This window comes from Rhinolophus sinicus, linkage group LG07 (assembly GCF_036562045.2).
Source record: "Rhinolophus sinicus isolate RSC01 linkage group LG07, ASM3656204v1, whole genome shotgun sequence".
Classification (NCBI taxonomy): Eukaryota; Metazoa; Chordata; class Mammalia; order Chiroptera; family Rhinolophidae; genus Rhinolophus; species Rhinolophus sinicus.
In genome coordinates this window covers 22,072,814-22,094,858 of record NC_133757.1, presented here as the reverse complement: position 1 = coordinate 22,094,858, position 22,045 = coordinate 22,072,814, and the positions used below count along the sequence as shown (strand labels likewise).

Below are 22,045 nucleotides of genomic sequence, written 5' to 3'. Positions count from 1 at the left end.
AGCCTCTTGTTGTGGCCAAAATACTAGTAATCCTAGCAATCATTTTAAAATATCTGGGGGTGGGAGGAGGATATATATATATATATATATATATATATATATATATATGTAGAGCCAATAATCCTAGATATGGATTAGATATGGGGTGGAGAGGAATCAACACATAATAGTAATGGGGTAGGAATGGGATCAAGATGTGCTTATCACTGTATATAGTATATCCTTCTGAACTTTAAAAACATTTTTGAGATATATATATATATATATATATATATATATATATATATATAAACGTGTGATGTGAAACACACACACACACACACACATCCCATTCCTACCTTATTACTATTATGTGTTGATTGCTCTCCACCCTGTATCTAATCTGTGTCTAGGGTTGTTGGCTCTCCTTCCAAAATATATCCCAAATCTGAAAACTTCTCACAACCAGCTTCAAATGCGAACTCCTACAAGGAAGGCCCTGTGTATTCCGCCGCTGCCTGTCTTCTCCCTCACCACACAGCCTTCTTTATGCCCTGGGACATGCCTGATCTATTGCTTTTGCATTTGTTTTTCCTCTGACTGAAACACTCTTCCCCCACGTTGTCACTTGCCTGGCTCCTCCTAAACGTGCATGTCTCAGTTGAAATGTCACTTTTTTGGAGAGCCTTATATGAGCCCGTAGCTATCACAGAAATTGTCCTACATGTTTAATTAAAAAATTTTGTTGTTGTTGTTCATGTTCTCAGAGGAATCCCCAGGGCCTAGAAGTCTTTTGTTAGATATTTGTTGACTGACCAGCCTCCGACAGATTACTTCAGTTCTTCCAGCCTCTGTTTCTTTATTAATATTAGATAATAATGCCTATTTTGCTCGGTGATTTTAAGCGTCAGAAATTGAAGGTAAAGTAATGAGGACATTGGGAAAGTGCTCCACAGTGAACCTTTTCAATTCCCTGCTCAGTTCCATCAGACCGCTGAACAGACTAACAACACTCCTTTCCCTCATGTAAAAAGAGCTACTACGGGTGAGGCTCGGGAAGAGGTGGTCCCACTACACAGGGGCATCACGCCCTTTTAAGAAGCGCGAAAGCCTCCTCCCATCTCAATGTTTAATGTATCCAAGTTAGTACGAGTCACGTGAGGATCCCTGGTTTGCCCCTCCTTAAAGAGGTGGAGCCTCTCCTTGAGGCCCAATAGCAGGAGCAGCCTCCGGAACAGCCCCAACTCCAGACAGGGAAAAGGGGAGGAGCTGGGCTCTTCAGCAGCTGTAACAGCACTTCCGGACAATACGCCCCGCCCCCGCTCCTTCCCCTCCCCTGTCCATTTATTTCTCCTGTGCCGGGTGGACCGAACCAGCGGGTGCTGATTAAAGGCGCCGCCGTTGCGCTGCCGCTTTCTCCTCGCCTCCCCCTTCCCATCTCCCCGCCCCCTTCCCGAGTAGCGGGACTGGCCTTGATGTAGGGACGCCACCCTCCGCCTCTCTCCACCGTTGCTCTGGAGTTCGACTCACCGCAACCCCCTGCCCGCCCGCATCCCCACCCTGCCGGCCGCACTCTGCTCTGGGAGCCCATTGTATCCCCCCACGCCTGCAGACTCCGAGATCCGGCCGTGGTGGAAAGATCCGGGACCCCGGGCGCCCCTCCGACCGGTCCCGCGAGCCGGGGCCCCTCCCCCGCCCACCCTCCTCTCAACAGCGCGGTAGCAGCCAGGGCGCCCTTCCCTCCCTGACGAGGCGGAGGCCAACTGGCGGGCAACAGGGACGCACCCCTTCCCGAGCCCCAGCGGCGAACTCCCCCACCTCGCTCCCTTGCTAGGGGAAGGAGAGCCGGAGCCCGAGCGAGCTGAGGCAGGAAAAGGCAGCCGCGGACTGCCTGGCCCGCAGATCATTTTTATTATTGAGATTATTATTAAAAGGGGGCGGGGAGCCCAGGACGCGGGGGAGGGGGCTAGAGACGCAGCTATTAAACAGATTATTCCTAAAATAATAATAATACGCGCAAGATGGCTGAAGGTGGCTGTGATGAGAATGTTGGGGTTGGGTTTTTTTTTCCCCTTCCTTTTTTTTTTTTTTTCTGATCTGAGGATAAAGCTCTGAGGCGACAGCCGCTGCGGAGACCCTGCCCTGAGTGCCCTCCCCTCAGTTGCGAAGCTGCGGGCGGACAAACGGACCCACCGACGGAGCGACTAGCGCGGGCCCGCCCCGGACGCGTCGCCTCGGCAGCAGCCGGGGGCTGCCGGCACTCGCCTTTCTGCCGACTTCTTCCAATTCTAATCTTTTTTTATTTTTTGGAAAGGACTGGGGTGGGTGGAGCAGAGGTGGAGAGAAATCGGGACTTGGCATTTTCTCCGCTCTCTCTCTCCTAATTTGAGGGAGGCCGCCAGCTCTCCCCTTAAAAAAAAAAAAAAAAATCCCACCAAAAAAAAAAGAGAAAGAACGCTGCAGGACCCTCGAGCGAGCGCTCCCGGACCCCCGGCTGCCGCCGCCACCGCGGCCGCCGCCAAGAGCCCAAGATGGCTGGGCGCTGAGGGAGGCAGCCTGGCTCGGCCCGGCTCCGCCGCCGCGGGCTGGCTCGGACCGCAGCCCCGAGCCTTCCAGGCCGGAGCAGAGGCCGAGAAGAAAAGAAAGTGGGGGGGGGGTAGGGAGGCCGGGGTGGCGAAGGGGAGGGCCGGGCCGGGGGGGAGGGGAGGGCCGGGAGCCGAGCCTCCTGTTCATTAGCAGTTGAGAAAAATTCCTTTCTAGTTTGATCAATCCTTGTTTTCCTCGGCAGAGCCGAGGCGCCCGCTCAGCGCAGAGACCGAGAACAGGGTTTATCCGCGGCGGGGGCGCCGGGCGCCGAGCCTCGGGGGAGCGCCGAAGTAGCGACGAGGGGGTCAGGCCGGAGCACCAGCGGGGCTTCTCCTCCCTCCCTTTCTGGTTGGCTTTTTTTTTTTTTTTCCACTTCTCTCCCTCCCCCTTCCGTTTCTATTTGTGAAGGGAGGAGGAAGGCAGAGGCGGGCTGGTGTCTCTAGCCGGGGACTGGAATTTCATCTGAATGACTGCCCCTGAGCGCACACAGCGCCCCGGAGTCGGCCCGGCTGCGCCCAGCAGCCCGCACCCGCAGACGGCCGGCCAGCCGGGGGGCGGCCGCGATACCGCCCAGGGACCGCCGGCTCGCCTCGTCCGCCTGGTCGGGATCTAGCAACCCTCCGCGCGGCCGCAATCGCTTCCTCGGCCCTCGGACCCCGGACGAGGCGAGGGAAGCGAGGCGCCGGCAAGCGGGTAGGGAGCCACCATTGCCGCCACCGTCGTCGCTAGAGGAAGTGTGTGGTTCCCGGGCTCTGCCTTAGCCGCACAGAAGGAGAGGCGGCCTCTTATATGGAATTTGGACTCGGGCGCTCCTCTCCAGGGCTGGTGCCCCGGCCGCGGCCCTGGCGCAGTCCGCCACCTCCCGCTAAGCGCTGGGGAGGAGAAGCAGACGCAGCCGGCTGCGCGCGCGGCGTGAGGACCGAGGCTACCTCCTCTGGGGGGCGGGTGCGCGGAAGGCGCTGGTGACTGAGCGACTGTTCGGGCCGCCTGGGACCGGAGTTCGGGGCTCGGTAGGCCTACAGCGGCACCGGCGGGACCCGTCCCCCCAGGGTTGGGGAGTTGCTGAGGCCTGCCGGGGCCACCTGCCCTCAGCCGCCATGGCGGAGAATTGGAAGAACTGCTTCGAGGAGGAACTCATCTGCCCCATCTGCCTACATGTCTTCGTGGAGCCGGTGCAATTGCCGTGCAAACACAACTTCTGCCGGGGATGCATCGGAGAGGCATGGGCCAAGGACAGCGGCCTGGTGCGCTGCCCGGAGTGCAATCAGGCCTACAACCAGAAGCCGGGCCTGGAGAAGAACCTGAAGCTCACCAACATCGTGGAGAAGTTCAACGCCCTGCACGTGGAGAAGCCGCCTACGGCGCTGCACTGCGTGTTCTGCCGCCGCGGCCCCCCGCTGCCGGCGCAGAAGGTTTGCCTGCGCTGCGAAGCGCCCTGCTGCCAGTCCCACGTGCAGACGCACCTGCAGCAGCCCTCCACCGCCCGCGGGCACCTCCTGGTGGAGGCGGACGACGTGCGGGCCTGGAGCTGCCCGCAGCACAACGCCTACCGCCTCTACCACTGTGAGGCCGAGCAGGTGGCCGTGTGCCAGTACTGCTGCTACTACAGCGGTGCGCATCAGGGACACTCGGTGTGCGACGTGGAGATCCGGAGGAATGAGATCCGGGCAAGTACCCCACACACACATTCACACACACACTTCCTACCGCCGGGGGATCACCCATCCGGTCCGGTTGACTCTTGTGACATTAGGCCAGAGGCCCCCTTCCAAAGTCTAATAGAAAGTTTGGGGGCAAGGTCCTGGGAAGAAGGGTCCGCGGTGACTACTTGATACATTCCTGCACCTGTGCTCATAGAGTCCATCTTGTGAGTCATTTATAGAACTGAGGTGTGGGGCTGTCAGGGGTAGAGTTTGGGTGTTGCTTTTCCGTTCTGCGCACAGCTCCCTCCCCCAGCCTTGTTTCTGTGGGCCCTAGGGGAAGTCACCAAGGCAGTGACCCAGGCTCTGCTTCTCCAGCTGCTGTTTATGTAATGAGTGTCCTGCTGCTGCTGCTGCTGTGGCTGACATGATCCATGATGCTGGCATACCAATGAGGAAGTAAACAAAAGCAGCCATGTTCGTTTCAAGCTCTATTGGAAACACATTGGGGGGTGGAAGGGAGCTTCCAGAGGGAGAGCAGAGCTCTAGGGATCTGTGTGGACAAGGCCTGCCTGGACAGCCAGCACAGTGTCTCAGCGCTTGGGATTATTTCCAATAGCCCACTCTCCATGTGTGAGAATCGCTGCCCTCTGTGCCTGTGTGTGTTGCACACGTCTGCATGAACAAACCTTAAAGTATGTGTCTTCATCACCCAGAGCCCTTTGCTCCCAGCCCAGCCCTCTATCACAGCCCTCCCACATTTGGGGAGGGGAAGTGGAAGACAGAAAAAGAATCCTGTGGGTTTAAGGTTGAGCCGCCTTGCAATCTGGTTTCAGGCAGCTGGCTCCCCTGGGCTGCCGGCTGAGTGATTACGGAACCAGAACCGCATCCCCTCCCACTGTATACACCCTGCAGCAGCGGCCAATGTCAAAACCGCCTTCCCCCTCAGGCCTCTGGGCCTGGCTTTGGAGCTGGACTGAGGCAATACTTCCGTCCCTTTCCATGGAGGGGGGCTCCTCCTACGTCCCTCCCTGGTCCCCTGGCTTTCAGGGTTGAGTCATACCCGAAGGAAGGGGTTGGCTTGAGACTGAGCCATCTCAGAAGCCCCAGCTTGGGGCCTGGGGGTGAGGTTGGGCTTTGGTAGGACTGGGAGTGTTTCTGGGTGGGGGCCCCTGGAGGCTAGTTGAGGCCAGTGGAGAGCTTGGGTATGAGGAAGCTCTGAGCAGGGGATGTTTGTAGATGGGGGCTATTTCCTGTGGGGAGACCAGTCAGAATGAGTCACTGTTTAGCAATTAAAAAACATACACAGACAACTAACAAAAGGCAGGAGGGCTGCCACAGGCTGAGGGCAGGGACAACAAATAAAATTTGCTGTATAATTAGTTTCTAATCAGATGGGCTAGCTCTGGGTTTTTGTGCCAGGACAGGGCCTCTGGTTTCTTGAAGTGTAGGGGATGGAAAGAGGAGCCACTGCCCTCTCCCTGCTCCTCCCACCATGGGTTGGAAAAGGCAGAAGCCTAGGGGAAGCAGGTGAGCCCCTGGTGTCCTCTACCCCCCACCAGGGCAGGCAGAGCCCAGACTTTCCCCAGTATTGGGAAGCTGCTGCTATTAATAAAGATGGAAGGGCTGGGGGAGGAGGCTGGGAAAAGGACAGAGGCAAGAGGAAGGAGGCTGTCCAGTTCTCAGTCCTGGGATTGGCAGTGGAAAGTGAGAGGAGGGGAAAGACAGACGGAGATGTGGCGGAAAGGAGGGGGCAGCAACCAGGGTGATGAGTATAGGTGTGCCTGTGCCCACAGTTTTGCTTTTAGCTGTGTCTGAGTGCTAGAGATGTCTTTCATTTGGGTAGGGGAGAAAACATAATTGTACCTGATTTGGTAAGTAGGAGGGTATCTTTAGATGTGTGTCTGTGTTTGCAAGTGTCTTTGAGACTGCTTTGCTCTCAAGTGCACCTGTCTCCCAGTTGTGTAGTTGGGGGAGGGGCAGGGTGTCAGATGCATGCAGAGCGTATCCTGGGGGTCCCACCAGCAGATCCCTGATCCCTGGCTTGTGGGAGGAACTGGATGGAAGCAAGCACTGAACTTTGTCAGTGGCCCCGCGTGTGTTTGTGTATTCATTCCTGTTCCTGGCATGGACAGTCTCAGAAGTAGTGGGTTGCATCAGGGCCAGATATGCAATTCCGTTTGCTCAGCATTTGTGTCCCCCAACCTGAGTCTCATCTCCCTCTAGGCTTCTCTACTCCAGGCCCTCAGGATCTGTCTGGTGCTCCAGTACTCTGGAGTTGGAAACCCTTCAGTAGCCCAGCGCCACTCAATGTGAATCGGACTTATTGAATGTGGAGGAAGGTCCCACCTTGGGGAACCTGAATGGAAGAACCCATTGCACTCGGCATCCTCTCTGGGCCAGCCAGGGGGGAGGGCCTTTTCCTGGCCCTCTTTTCCCTTGGGAGGCTGTCTTAAAGAGCCTCTGCTGGTGCATGGATGAGGGCAACAGAATTCTCCCAGATAATAGGAAGAGAAGCCGGAGACCTGGCACATGCCTTAAAATATAGCTCTGCTTCTTATGCTTCCTCTTCTGTCCTCCCTGGGTAGGGGAGGGGGACAGCTGCTGAAATGCCCTATCTGCTAGAAATAGAAAACCCTGATTAACTTCTCCCTGGTGGCCCCCACTCGCTTACTCTAAAGCACTCACATGTGCATGGGCCAGTGGCCTGGAGCAGGGGCCCAGCAGGGAGGGGGTGGGGAGTAGCAGGGGGTGTCTCAGAATCAGACCTGTAAAGCCATTGCCCTCCTCTGCCTTTGGAAAGCCACGGGTAGGCCACACTGCCCTGAGGTCTGGATGCCCTCTGCGTGGGCCCCAGAGACCACTGTCTGCGACATGCCCAGACCTCAAATATGTTCTCCCTTGGGGCTGGGGGAGGCTAAGGGCCCAATATTAGCACATCCAGGTGGGCTCAGGCCTGGCAGCCCTAGTTGGTCAAAGTGTCATCCAGTCCCCAGGTTTAGGGGTTCATCTGAGCAACAAGGGACTGCTTTGAGCTGGGAGCACCCCTATTTCATGACCTCCCTCAACATAGAAAAATGACCCAAGATAAGACCTAGTTGTGTGTGTGTTCCAATCATAGTTGTGCCTCTGTCATTCCTAGGACCCCAGATCAAGGCTGGAAATATTGCCGAGACCCTGTTCCTTGCATTCCTGGAGGTTTAGAGTTGAGAAGAAATGTTCTCTGTGGAGGGGATCCCACTGCTTGGGCCAGTTTGGGTTTTGCAGCTGCTGGGGCTGAGGTTTCCTCTGCTGCTCACATTGCCCCTTGCTGGAGGGGTTGCACGGGACCCTGGAGGGGATCCTAGGTCTTCATCCCATGTGTCTCAGGTAGGCGCTGGGAGGAGGGCTGCCTGGGCCTAGCCCGCTCAGGCAGTGCAGAGCCCACTGCTGCCCCCTCCCTTCCCGGTACTCCTGAGGTCTCAGGTGGGGTTGGAGCTGGGCTGGGGCGGCCATGTGGATGCGAGGTGTGAGGGTCATAGCTTCCCCTTTCTCGGCCATCCTGAATCTGCCCAGAAGAGGGGCTTGGCTTGGCATTCCTCCCTGGGCCCCAGGCAGAGAGGAACCTCAGGCAGAGGCCCAGCCCCCCACCTCCACCCCAAGATACTGCTGACACAGCCGGGCGCCTGTCATGCACGCCCTATTGATTCCTCTGGCTCCTGCAGCTCAGTGGCTGTGCGTCCGTGTCAGTCTGCAGGTGTGTGTGTATCTCACATGTGACTAATTTTTTATACCTCACGTGGGTATCCCTGAGAAGGTACAGCGTGAGTGACTGACTGAATTATGTAGTTGTCCGTCGTGTGTGGTGTTGGGTCAGAAAGACCTGTGCACATATGTTTGTGAGAGAGAAGAGGGTGTCCGTGTGCCCTGCTTGCTGCACGCCTGTGAGGTGAAGTTGATGACTGTGCGTGACTGTCAGCGTGATGGTGCTGGGGGACTGCCTGCTCCGTGGTGATTGGTGGTGGTGTCTTATGTGACTTTCTCACCTGGTGGGGTGCGTGTTGGGGAGGGGAGGACAAGATGGGATTCACCTTAGGGTGAGCTTGTCGCCTGGGGCGGTATCGGAGGGAGCAGCCTGGATGGATCCTGCTGTGCTGTTTGTGCTGTTTTGGGAGCAGCCGGGGTGGGCATAGGAAGAAGGTGCGCCCGGCTCGGGCTCCTGCCCTGGACTGGGCAGACAGGCCTGGTTGGCTTCATCCCTGGCTCTGGGAAAGCCTTCCTTCCCGGCTGGCCTGGCATTCACACCAGACAAAGGGGGGCTTTCTCTCCCGCCGCTTTGTTCTGCTGCCCCAGAGCGCTGCTCTCTGCATGGCAAAAGCTAATTCCACTGCAGCTGGGATGCTGTCTCCAGGGTCTGCCGGGGCCAGCCTCCCTGCTGCTGCCTCTCTCTCTGCCCTGGCTCCTGCCCTGTAGCCTCTTCTCTCTGGCTCTGTGGTTGGCCCTGGCTGGGGGTTCGCAAGGTAGCCCAAGGTGGGAGCTGAGGCACAGAAAGGGGCAGCTAGGACAGGCAGAAGCTGCTCAGAGACAAGGGGAGAGTGCCGTGGCTCAGGGAGAGGGGGCGCTAAGGCTAAGGGACTCCTGGGAAAGGGCTTAAGTAGGAGGGGGGGAGTGTTTGGCAGCTGGGGAGGCGGTTAGGATGAAGTGGTTTTGGAGTAGGGGCTGCAGCCAGAGCTGGAGCTGGCATGAGAGTCACCTGGGCAGGGGTCTGAGCAGGAAGAGGTGCTCTAGCAGCTTAGCTCCTCTTCCTGCCCCCCATGTCCCCACCACAGGGGTGCTGGACCCAGCCCAGGCCTTGACTGAAAACCTCAGGCCTGCCCCTGGCCCCGCCTCTGGGGCCCTGTTCCCTCCTGACCTTGCTTCTCTTCCAGGTTGACTTGTGGGTTTTATTATTATTTATTAACTTTTATATAGCCTAGAGTCCCCATGGCCTCACCCATCTGCCCAGTCTAGTCTGGCATCGAAGATGCCAGCTGGGCCTGGCCAGTCAGGCTCCAGAGGGGCATGAGGCTTTCCTGGGGCAGGAAAGGAAGGGGCTTCTGACTGCCTCCTCTCCACATTGGGAGGGGCGTTAAAGGGAGCAGCTCAAGGCAGAGTCTAGAGCACTGGGCAGCAGGTATGAGGAGCAGGATATTCTGGGGCCTTGGAGAAATGGGAATGGAGTGCCCCCAAGTCTTCTTGACACTTTTGCCCTCGCAGACCCAGGAGCAGACCATGGAAGGCCTAGGTCCTAAGGGACCAGGACAGGGACAGGAATGAGCAGTCGCCATCGGGGCTGAGTGGGGCTGGGCCTCCCATTTCCCAGCCTCCTGTTGGAGGCTCCTACTCTAGACCGTGGTGCCCTACTCCGCGCCACTGCTGCACACTCGTGTGCCGCAGTCCAGTGACTTACGTGGGCTGGGAGCAGCTTGTAAAGTGCTTTCCACTCTGCAGTGAGAGCCTTTGCTCTGCATCACGCTGGGACCATCAGTCTGGTCCTATCTCTCAGCTGTGGATTTTTCCCAGGTGGGAAACAGGGCCTCAACTCTCAGCAATTCCCTGGGGGTTGGGATGGAAAGGGATCCAGGCCTTGCTTCCTCTGCTCCCCACCTTCCAGCTTCTCAGCAACCTGATTCAGTCATTTGTGGAACCAAGGTGAGGGGTAATGAAGGGGCAGCAAGTGGATATTTTCCTTCTTTCCCCCAGTTTTCCAGTGCCGAGGTGGCAGGGGTCCCCCAAACCCCTTGCTTTCCCCTAGCTGTTGTCTATGGCAAGATTAAGATCATCTGGCCCTAAGGGAGGACCATTCCTGCCAGGGTGAGCTGGCCAGCGTGGGCCACCTCCAGCCTTCCCTGGCTGGCAACCTCTGGCCCGTTTCCTTCCCATTCCTGCCCCTCCCCTACCCTACAGCAGAGAACAGGAACCCAATGGCCTCTGATCTGGAGGAGGGGAATTGAAACCCAGCCACCTACAACGGAGTGTGTCACTGCCTTTGCTAACCCTGGACTGGGCTCCCACCCCAGAGTGCTCTGGGCAAGCTGGACCCAGGACCTGGGATCATGAAGCTAAGGGAAGATGCTGCATGGTTACAGGGTAGAAGTGCTGCCAGGAAGGCTCTGAGAAAAGCCTATAAGAAGAGGGAAGGGCCTGAGCCCCACCCCCAGGACTGGACAGGAGGTGCCTCCCTTGGCTCTGCCCTGAGGGGGCAGAGCCATGTACTCAGTGAAGGGGTTTCAGAGGGGCAGGTCTGGAGGGCAGGAGTGGAGCAGGCCCATTCCTATCCTTTGAGGGAAACTGGGCTGGGAACGTACCTGGGGCTGCCTCTTTCCTGCCCCCCACACCTGGGACTCAGCCCCAAACGCTCCCCTAATCAGATACTGGTGGGTTTGGTCATGAGAAGCAGTTGGGCAGGGAGATCATGGTGCATAGACGTGTGGGGGTACGTGGGGCCTGGGCTTTCAGATATTCTGGGCACTGGGAAGGCAAGAGTGACCTAGAGTCTGAGGTGCATCTCAGGGGACCCTTTCCTCCTGAGTGTGGGTAGGAGGCAGTCAGCAGGCAAATATTTGAGGGCCAGTTGTTACAAGGGAGGCAAAAAGGCCTGATGTTCTAAAGGGGTGTCCTGGCCACCTTACCTTTATGGTAGACGTCCCTCAATTGTCTGGGACCTTCAGGAGGCCCAGCCTTCACTGTGCAGGGGTTTGGGTCCAAGTACACGTGTAGCTGTGTGCAACAGTGTGCATGAGTGTGCTTGTGTGTGTGTGTGCAGTTGTACACACGTATCTGGGTAGTACTATGGGTGCTGCTGCCCTCGTCACACCGCTGTGGGCATTTTCACAGGCAGGGAGGATGCATGATTACCGCTATTCCTGCCTCCCGCCCAGCTGTGTCTTCAGGTGCTGGTTCTCAGGTTGGCAACAGATCCCTTCCAGCGTGTTGGGCTGGAAGGGCAAGGTCTCCTGGGGCTGGTTTTTAGAAGTCCAGTTTTTAGGGGTGGGGGGGCGACTCAGACTTCCAAAACTTAGAATCTGACAGCTTTATCCTCACTTCCTCCTCTCCCCAGGGTCCTGGTTTTTTGTTTCTAGCGTAGCCACCGACCCAAAACGGGGGCGCTGAACTCTCTTGCTGACCTTGGTTTCCCCATATGTGAAATGGGTTGGCAGAGTGAGAAAGGGTTGGTGGCAGTGTGCGAAGCCAGCTGGGTGTAGGTGAGAGTGGGGATCAGGAGGTAAACTTGAGGGTCACTCTGAGGCCCACAGAGGAAGAAAGGGCAGCATTCCTTGCTGAGTGGATACATTGGGAGCTAGGCTCTGTGCAATTTGCTTTGCAAACCTTGTTTTGTGTCCACAACCAACGGGTTTATTCAGTAAACATGTTATGCATTTGTAGGGTGCTGGGGCCTTTGTGTGGCCTGGCTGGGAATGGAGGTAGAAAAGATAGCAGCAAAGCCCTATTTTCAAGAGGCCTTGGGTTTCGTAAGGAGATCAAACCACAGTTGGTGAGACAGACTGCAGAATAGTGGGTCGTGTAGATCTTCTGGGTATGTTTTGTGTCTGTAGTGGTCAGTACATTAGCCACTAGCTACATGTAGCTGTTGAGCACTTAAACTGAGGCTGGTGCTACTGAAGAACTGATGTTTATTTTTAATTAACGTCAATTTAAATAGTCATGTGACTAGTGGTTACCATATTGGACAGCACAGCTATAGCAGGAGGGCAGAACGTGGCAGCCCCACTGCACGGCCAGGACAGGGAGCGAGCTGCGCAGACTGAGCAGGGGCTGTGGGAAGTTTCCTACAGGAGCAGGGCCCTAAGCTGGGCCTCGAAGGACAGTTGAGGAGGAGGAGGAGGCCCTGTGGGCTGCACAAAACCATCAGCGGGGTGCAGGGAGTTCCAGCATGCACAGAGTGTTGGGGACAGGAGACTAGCCCACCTGGCTGCGAGAGTCAGGTCTTAAGAGAGCCTTCATTACCATCTAAAAATGTTTGGAAGGAGGGAGTCAGTGAGGGTGCTCGAGCAGGGACGAGACCCTGTTTGAAGAAGTGTGTCTGGTGAAGGGGGATGACAGGAGGAATGGAGCCGCCGGGATGGGGAGGGCTGGGAAGACAGGGGTTGTAGAGATAAGAGACTCAGGGCTGAGATGAGCAGCTTGGTCCAGCACCTTCCAGCAGACTGGCCTCCAGTCTTAGGAGTGCCAGAGTCTCCTTTCCACCTGGGTCCAACTGAGGGGCTGCGGGAGCTAGCAAGGACTTCAGAGGCCTAGCTCTTGGCGTCAAGAACAAGGGTGAGGGTAGCTGGCTGGATGCTGCTCTCAAGTGTAAGGCAAGTATAGGGTGAGCTCTCTGGACTGGGCCAGAGGGCCTGTAGGACCTGGGCAGGTTGTTGGATCCTCTGTATCTTAGGGTACTCGTCTCTAAGATAGGGCTCCCCAGAGAGAGGCAGCATGACTTGGGTAAGAACAGACCCTACTGCCAGATCACCTAGGTTTGTATCCCAGCTTTGCCACTTAACTTGCTGTGCACTTTGGATGAATTACTTAACCTCTCTGGTTTCTTCTTCTCTGAAATGATGACAATAATAGTGCTTTATAGCATTACTGAGATGATTAGATTAGTCTTGGGGGGTGGAGGGAGTTGTTAGAACAGGCTGGCCTGACCCTACCTCAGAAAGCTCATGGTTTACATATGTGTGAGAAGCTATTCCAGGCTTTTTGTTTGTGGAAACAGGCTGGCCAGACAGCTGTCACCAACCAGGCCCCTGGGATTGCATGGGGGCCAGAAGAGGTTGGATGGCAGAAACTTCAGGGCATCTGGGTCAAAGGATCTACAGGATGAGTCTATTCTATAGAGGGAAGGGTGGTGCTCACCCATCCTTGGTAAGGGGTGGAGCTGCAGCCCCCTCTGATGCCCCTGCCCCAACTGTCCCTGCAGAAGATGCTGATGAAGCAGCAGGACCGACTGGAGGAGCGAGAGCAGGACATTGAGGACCAGCTGTACAAACTCGAGTCAGACAAGCGCCTGGTGGAGGTAGCTAAGCCCAAGCTCATGGTATGGGGTGGGAGTGGCTTGGGTGCAGGGCCTTGGGCTAGGATCTAGTGCATGGTCGGCTCTGTGCCAGAACCCCTTGGTCAGTCGTTCAATGAACGGTTAGTAGATGAGCCCCACTTGTGCCAGGGGAAGCTGGCACAGAGCCCTGTGCTATCAGCAGGGAGTCGGCAGGTCAGACCTTGCCCTCGGGAGCCCTGGGCAGCCTGGGGGTTTGGGGTCCCAGACTCCACCATCCAGGAGGTGAGCCAGGCAGGAGAGGCAGCCAGAGGGCCCCAGTGCTCACCTGCCTGCCCACTCTCGCCCCCTGTGCCTGCAGGAGAAGGTGAGCCAACTGAAGGAGGAAGTGCGGCTGCAGTATGAGAAGCTGCACCAGCTGCTGGATGAGGACCTGCGGCAGACGGTGGAGGTTCTGGACAAGGCCCAGGCCAAGTTCTGCAGCGAGAACGCAGCGCAGGCGCTGCACCTCGGGGAGCGCATGCAGGAGGCCAAGAAGCTGCTGGGCTCCCTGCAGCTGCTCTTCGACAAGACGGAGGACATCAGCTTCATGAAGGTGGGCTGGGCCCAGGCCCGGCTGGTGGGGACCTGGGGCGTTCCTGAATTGGAATCTGCAATTCTTTGCTCTGCAACCAGTTTCCCCCACCAGTGTGCTCACAGGGCTTCGGAGTCACCCTGCTCTCTCTAGCATGGTGACCTTGGCCAAGTCATATATGTTCCCCATGCCTGAGTTCCCTCACCTATAACAATGGTGTTGATAATACAGATCTATCTTTTATCCTCAATTCCAATTTTTAAAATCTCCACAAACTCGAAGAAGAAAATTCCAACAATTCATGTAACAGCCAAAATTGACCTGAACTGATTGATGCTGGCAGTTTATGGTCTTTATCTCACTAGGTATGGCTATTCATTATGCTACAGAAACATTGATGTATTGGATTATGGTGCCTACTGGAAAAGATACGTAACATATGATACAGGCACCCTAGTTCCCTTCTGAAATAAAACAAATTCCAAATTCCAAAATACATCTGTCCCCAAAGAATCCAGATAGAGGATCAAGCACCTGCAGAACCTTCCTCGTAGGGTAGTTGTGTAGGTAAGATGATGGATGTATAAAAAGCATTGACAATGCTGTCTGTCACATAGTAACTGCTCAATAAATGTTAGCTATTCTTCCAAAACTGTAGACACCACCGCCACCACTCTACCACCCTGGCCATACTCTGGCCAGAATCAGAGGGTCAGCCCTGCCTGGGGAGAGGGAGGATGGGGCAGCTTTGGTCTTCACCTCTCCCATGGTGCCTTTTCCACTGACTAAACCTTTTCTCTTCCTCTAGAACACCAAGTCTGTGAAAATCCTAATGGACAGGTGAGCAGATGGCCACTGGCCCTCAGGGAACACATCTTGGGGAAGGCAGGGAGGGCCAGGCCCATAGCTGGGGAGGTTGGGCGGGCTTACCCGTGATACCTCCTCACAGCAGATGCCCCGTCCACTGCCCCCAGGACCCAGACCTGCACGGGCAGCAGCCTTTCTCCCCCTAAGATTGGCCACCTGAACTCCAAGCTCTTCCTGAACGAAGTAGCCAAGAAAGAGAAGCAGTTGCGGAAGATGCTAGAAGGTGAGGGTCGGGTGTTCAATGGAGGGGTGGGGTAAATGCCAGAGCCTTCCCTCTGAGAGAGTGTGGTCAGGTAGGCCTTTCTTCATGTCCTGGCTTTGCCACTTCTAGCTGTGGGACCTTGGGCAAGCCAGATTACCTCCCTGAGCCTCAGTTGCTTCAGCTGTAAAATGGGAATAATAGTATCTGCCTGCTAATGGAGTAGTGAGCATTGACAGAGATGATGCATGATGTAGTGGGCTTGGTCCTATAGATGAAAAAGGTCCCCAGGGGAGAGGAGGCCTGGGTGGCTTGGGGTGGGAACTTCGGCGACTTTTGCCCCAAACTCTCCACAGGCCCCTTCAGCACACCGGTGCCCTTCCTGCAGAGCGTCCCCCTGTACCCTTGTGGCGTGAGCAGCTCTGGGGCGGAAAAGCGCAAGCACTCAACGGCCTTCCCGGAGGCCAGTTTCCTAGAGACGTCGTCGGGCCCTGTGGGCAGCCAGTATGGGGCAGCGGGCACAGCCAGCGGCGAGGGCCAGTCAGGGCAGCCCCTGGGGCCCTGCAGCTCCACACAGCACTTGGTGGCCCTGCCGGGCGGTGCCCAACCAGTACACTCAAGTCCTGTGTTCCCCCCATCGCAGTATCCCAATGGCTCCGCCGCCCAGCAGCCCATGCTCCCCCAATATGGCGGCCGCAAGATTCTCGTCTGTTCTGTGGACAACTGTTACTGTTCTTCCGTGGCCAACCATGGAGGCCACCAGCCCTACCCCCGCTCCGGCCATTTCCCCTGGACAGTGCCCTCGCAGGAGTACTCACACCCGCTCCCACCCACACCCTCCGTCCCCCAGTCCCTTCCTGGCCTGGCGGTCAGAGACTGGCTCGATGCCTCCCAGCAGCCTGGCCACCAGGATTTCTACAGGGTGTATGGGCAGCCGTCCACCAAACACTACGTGACGAGCTAACGCCACGCGGGCGGCAGGGTGCTGGGGAATCTTCCCCCCCAGCTCCCAGTGGCTCGGAATGATGCATTCAGAGACCTGTCCTACCTTCCTTTCCTCCCTCCCTTCCTCCTTCATTCTCCCAAGTCTTGTCCTTTTGGATTTCGTTTTGTTTGGAGCTTTTTTTTTTTTTTTTTTTTTTTTATAAATCTCTTGGATGCAGAGGTGACAGTAGGAGCTGGCCTGGTGACGGTGAGAGCTGATCGGGGCCGCAGCTGCTGGTGGCCCTGGAGTTGGGAAAGCGTCTACCTCAAGGCGCTGAGCTCTCTCTGTCTCTCCTTTCTTCTTCTTCTTCCCCTTCCCACCCCCAGGGCTGGAAGGAGCCTCAGCTTCCCCTAAAGCCTCGAGGGTTGGGGAGGCAACCCTTCTCACCTAGCCCTGGGAGGAAGGACCAGTGCCCACTGGCCTGCTTCTCCCTTGTTTTTCTTTTGGGCATTTTGATCACTGACTAAGGAATGACCCGTAGATTGTGGGGCTTTTGTTTTTCTTTCTTTTTTAAACCAAGAATGATTTCTCCTGCTTCTTTCTCACCATCCTCCCAGATGGAGTTCAAAAGCCACTTCTCAAGCAGCTTTTGGCACCTTCAGCCTCAGAATGGAATCTTACAGACAGGAACCCCAGGTCCAGGAAAGGGGAAAAAGAACTTTGCCAATGATAGTGACCACAGAAAAAGCAAATAATAATAATAATAAAGAGAAATAAAAGAAATAATAAAATAAAAAACCATAGCACAGCCCTTGTTGAGGTCAGTGGGGGAGAAAGGGTTGCCCTGAGTTGGGTCCTTGCCTGGATTTTGACACAGCAACTTCCTGTAGTGAGCACTTTGTATGAATCGTGGACTTTCTGTTCTCAAGGCGCAGGTATTTATTCTGTAATCTGTCTAGAGCACACACCGAAATCCGACCTAATAAACATAATGGCGCAGTCCCACTCCCTGCCTTGCCTCTTACCCCCAGGCCTGGAGTCTTCGGGCATTGGTGTGGGGAGGGGCCTTCTAGGGACAGAACCCCTGCTCTTCTTGCCTTGATTTTCTCCTGGGTCTGGACTGTTCCAGGCCTATGAATGTCAATTCATACAATACTACATCTTTCCTCAGCCTTTGACAAACTTTTGCTGAGGATCTCCCAGGCCCAGCCCCCTGCTGCAGGGGCCCTGGCATCTCTATGAGTTTCTGCCAACTTGCTCTTAGCTAGGACAAAGGAAGAAATACCTTTCTGTGAGTCTTGCAAAATTTACCTCCTTCAGTCCACAAATATTTATTGAGCAGGTGCTAAGTGCTAGGCACTGTTAGAAGCAGAACAGACCATCTTGGAATTTAGTCTAACTGGGCCTTGCCCCTCATTGGGAGGGTGGGGTCGCTCAGCTCCATGCTGCTTTTGGTGACAGGCTCTGGTCCCTGAGCAAGGAGGAAGGACAGGCAGGAAAATATTTGGCTCTAGGAGGCGAGGAGGTAGGGTAGCAAGGTGAAAACTACATCCTATCCACAGCCTCTTTGGCAGATCTTCTCAAAGTCTAGCATGTCTTCAGAGCTTATTAAAAGCGCTGCTTCCTGGAGCTCCACTTGGACTCAGTGGGAATCACTGACAACCCAGGAATCTGCATTTTTAGCTCCCCAGTAATTCTGACCCGTCCTAGGGTTTGAGAAGTGCTACCTTAGGGACTATCCAGGGTCCTGCTTGTCACTGGGACCCCTGAGGTGGAAAAAGGGACTAGGACACATCAAGGCCGTCCTTTGTAGGGGAACTGACCTCTGGTTTGTTGCCTAACTGCATGGAGCTGCTTGTATTGTAAAGCAGCCTGTACCCTTCCATATAGTAAGGACAGTTTTGCTGGGTACCTAGTTCTCTTTCCCCTTGTCTGGGTAGAATCAGGCAGGGCCTGAGCGCCTCCCACCCCAGGAAGCCTAGAGCAAGGCAGTAAGTCCTGTGCCAGGGTCCAAACATCACAAACCGCTAGTCACCCTTCTTAAGAAAAGTAAGGACTCAGGTTGGAGGAAATGGTCAGGCCTGTCAGGCTGGGACACCAAACCAGTCTTGTTAAGAACCTCTGTCCTGTCCTGTGGGAGTAGACTCTGTGGAGTGGGTGGACCCTTGCTTTATTGCTCCCCATTCCCCACTTTGGCAGGGAGCCAGAGCCAGGAGCAGGATGACAACAGCTGACCTTCCCCCTTCTCTTCCTGCACCTGTTTGGGGCTAAAGAGGGGGCAGATGGCTGGAGCACAGTGCCCTTCCAGTCCAGGGGGGGAGGATGCCTGGGGGCAGTGCTGGTGGACAGATAGGCATTTAGCTCCACTCACATCTGTTCCTGCCTCACTGTCCCTTTCTCTAGTTGTCAGGAACCCTGGGACATCTGTGCCAAGAGTCAGAAGCCAAGACAGAAAGCTGTCCAAGTGTCTTTCCCACTTGGCCTAATTTTATTATAGCTGATGGGAGGGCTTGTTTTTCCAGGTACATCAATCAGACTGGGATATGGAGGGAGACTCAGGTGTGGGGTGTGGTGGGTTTGAGCACCCCCAAGTCCCAGCTCTGAAAGCCCACCCCAGACAATTACACACTCAGGCACACAGGCTGCGGGTGAAGCAGCCAGCTGCCTGGAGGATGGCCTGGGGGTGCCTGGGCAGCCAAGAAAGCAGGGAGGCACTAACCCTATCCAGCTGTCCCCAGTCATGCAGCTGTCCCTGGCTTTGTAGGAGCAGCTGTCACCCACCTCCCAAAAGGGTCAGGGGCAGAGGAGGCCCAGAAAGAGGTTGAGTTGCCCCAGGACACACGGCCTGCTGGAGAAGGCGTGGGGGTGGGGGGCAGCCTTCCGTTCCCTGCACTGGTGTGCACGCTCGGGTCCCTCTGGCACCCACAGGCACACCCTGTGCCTCACTCCTCCAACGTCTCAGAGATACCGGCTCACACCCCCGACGGTGCCCTCCCGACTTCCCCGGAGAGGCGATCACTCCTCCCCTTTCCGGGAAGAGCTGGGTGTCGGGAGCGCATCTCCCCCACCCCACCGACGGGGGGCGGCGGTTCCTGTGGCCCAGATGTGCGGGGCCCGCGGGGAGGCGCTCGCCGGGGGGTTTCCTGCGCCCGCCACCCCCGACGGCCCAAGCTCTTTCATGTCGCTGCCCTCCCCAGTCTCAGCCCCGAGCCGAGCAGCTGCGCTCCGCTCTCCGCCTCCAGCCTCTCTCCCAGCTGTCTTTGGGGTGGGGCTGGGCAGCTGGGGAACAGCTGCAAGGCGGGGTGGCGGGGTAGGGCGGGACTGGTGCCCCCTACAACAGCCGGAAACAGTCTCCTTGCCCAGGAGGGGGTGCAGGGGGCCAGGGGAGGACGAGGCCTGGAGGCTGGTGGGTCCCTCCGCCCCTCCTCCAGTGCATCTGGCTCGGCCAGCTGAGAGCATGGCAGACCCCAGATCAAAGCCCTCTCCGGGCTTCAAAGGGCACCCTGGCGGGTGGGGCAGCCGGGAACTCCCTGAGTAGCGACGCCGCTGAGTCAGCGAGCGTCCCAGGCCTCTCTCTCAGCGGAGACCCCGTGCTCTAACCTCACTTCTAGGTTCTTCCAGGCCCTGTTCACACCCACCCACTCATACCCTATCATTGTCACCATGCCCTTTCCTCAGACACCTTCATTTTCTCCCATCCGAAGGTGGGGGAGAACCGACGAACACTTTCAGGACCAGACCTGGGCCCCTGGGAGATTCCCTACCCCACCTCTGCGTCCTGTAAATTCCAGCGTGGGGGGAGAAGGGAGGGTCCAGGACTCATCCTCCCCCAACCTAGCGCTCTGGGTCTACAAAGAAAGGGGGATGTTGACCTTACTGGGCCTATGAGGTAAAGGGAAGTGAAAAATGATTCCTGGGTATCCCTGGACAGACCCCCACCATATTTTCACTCCTCTTCTAAAGTGAAGGTCTCCCTGTGTGATTTTGGACAATTCTCACTTGGAGATACTTTAGAAACAGTGGTCTCTAAATAAACTTTGGGTGGTGAACACACAATAGAATATACAGATGATGTATTACAGAATTATACACTTGAAACATATAATATTATTAACCAATGTCACCCCCAATAAATTTAATAAAATTAAAAACAAAGGAAATAGTGGTCTCTAGAACTTTGGATCCTGGTGCTAATTCTAGAACCCTCTGAATCCTGTCTCTTCAAGTTAACCCGGCAGGAATGAGTGAGGGCACTGTTGGATTGCTCCTTCCCTATGCAAAAGTGCTTGGGCAAGGGCCTGGGGTTCAGGGCTAAGATCCCAGAAACTTCACTGGAGGTTGAGGGGTATGGGAAACGGATCAGAATGTGGGGCAGAGGCAATTAGGGTTGGGAGGCTCATGGGGAGAAGTTAGAGACCGGGACTAGCAGGGGGCTGGTCTTAGGAACTTCAGCTTCTGTCTTTCTTCCCCCAACATGCTATCGTTTCCACCTGCACCCTGAAGGCTCCCTTCCCTCCCAAGGCAGGATGTATTCAACCTCTGCTTGACAGAGAACTGAACAACCTCAAGCCACTCCAGCCACAATGAAAGCTCTTATGAATAACCAATAGAAACCTGATGTATAGAGCTTTGGCCTCTACTATATTCTCCACTGTCTATAGGAATCACAACCCTGAGTGAGGCAAGCCCTGTCCCTGGCATTTACGATGCAGGGACTGGCGATGGCCTTAACCCTGAGTTCTGCACTGGGAGTCGGAATGTTTCCTCCATGGGAGACCAGCTTTGCGAAATTGCTGTGTGGTTAATTCCTGTCAACTGCAGCAAACTGGGATATTTATTTCTCCTTGCACTAGATCTTCAATAATTGGGTATTTCTTAAGTGAGAACACATCTGCTCAGTGTCATAGGTTGTTATTTTTCATTATTTACATTAAGGCAAGAGAGGGTGATGTGTGAGGTGATGTTCTCAACAGCTTGTAGGATGGGGAGTTAGAGGTGGCACAAGCAACATCTCAAAATTGAGGGTAAGAAGTGGAATGAGGGAGCAGGCTTCCAAGAATTGAATGCTAAGGGTAGTGTGGACTTCTGGTCTACCTGGAAAAAAATGGCAGTGAGTCCTGGCTGCCTGGTTGTGAATTCAGTGTTGTCATCAGACACTCTCCATGTTTGTGCCTGCTGCAGGGCACTGAGCAGGAAGGGGGCATGGATGCAAATGGGTAGCTTGTGGCCTAACAGATAGAGACTCTCCAGCCACACCAAGTGCCACCCCCATTAGCTGTAGCTCCCCGGGCTCCACCCATCCAAACCGCGTGCTTAGAGGCAGTCCTCCAGCAGGCCATGTAGTTCCAGGCCCAGTGGCTCTTCTGATCCCTCTGCCTGGACTGTCTACCTAGCCTCAGACTCTCGCCTCCTCTGTGCACCCCTCTCCACCCTTTCCAGGATAGGTATGTGGAGTAATGAAATGATGTGTGTCAAGTGCCAGGTCTGGTGCTGGCATGGTCTGCTTTCAGGCATTGATAGCTATCACAGTGTTATGTTCCTTTGGGCCAACCACACTTTCATGCACTTAACACTCTCGCTTGTTATTTTAACTAACTCTGGTTACAAGCTGCATAGCTTACGTGTCCAACTAACCTGTGCATCCCTGGAGGACATGAAATATTAGTCATCTTTGATTTTTCAGAGCCTAGCACAGTGCCTGTTTCATTTATTCACTCATTCATTGAACAAATAATTACTGAGGTCCTTCTAAAGCTGGGCACTGTTCCAAAGTTGGGGTTACTTTAGTGAACAAAACAGACAAACTCTCTGCCCTCTTGGAGCTGATAATTTAGTGAGGAAGAGACAGATGACAAACAATAAATCAATAAATGTGAGTAGATGATAAGTACTATGAAGGAAAGTAAAGCGGGGTGAAGGGGACAGGGCAAGTTAGGAGGGGAGAGGAAGCATGGCAATGTTTATATAGGGAGGTGGTCGGGGATGGGATTACTGAGGTGACACTGAGCAGAGACTACAGAACATGAGGAGCTAAGGTCTGGGGCTATCTGGAACAAGAATGTTCCAGGCAGAGGGAACAAGTGAAAAGCCCCGAGGCAGATGATGCTCATTTCAGGAATAGCAAGGGTGTGAGTGTGGGTGGAAAGAGTGAGTGAGGGGCAGAGCAGTGAGTAATGAGGTCAGAAAGGTGAGAGGGAGCAGGGCAGAACATGAGGCGTTGTGCTTTGCCTCTCTGCTCAAGAAATATTTGCTGAATGAA

General features: G+C 55.4%; 1 protein-coding gene across 2 annotated transcripts; it reads left to right on the top strand.

The window, feature by feature from the left end:
• The first annotated feature begins 1,365 nt into the window (after positions 1–1,365).
• Positions 1,366–16,791, top strand: TRIM8 (tripartite motif containing 8). 2 transcript variants are annotated; one of them, XM_019725014.2, is made up of 6 exons: positions 2,650–4,232; positions 13,150–13,245; positions 13,583–13,816; positions 14,604–14,635; positions 14,770–14,885; positions 15,218–16,791. In XM_019725014.2, exons 1-6 carry the CDS (start codon positions 3,663–3,665, stop codon positions 15,823–15,825), a joined length of 1,656 nt encoding a protein of 551 aa, XP_019580573.2. In that variant the 5' UTR covers positions 2,650–3,662; the 3' UTR covers positions 15,826–16,791. The 2 variants fall into 2 exon arrangements, with proteins under 2 accessions (XP_074195222.1, XP_019580573.2); XM_074339121.1 differs by lacking the exon at positions 13,150–13,245 and having other exon boundaries at positions 1,366–4,232.
• The last annotated feature ends 5,254 nt before the right edge of the window (positions 16,792–22,045 follow it).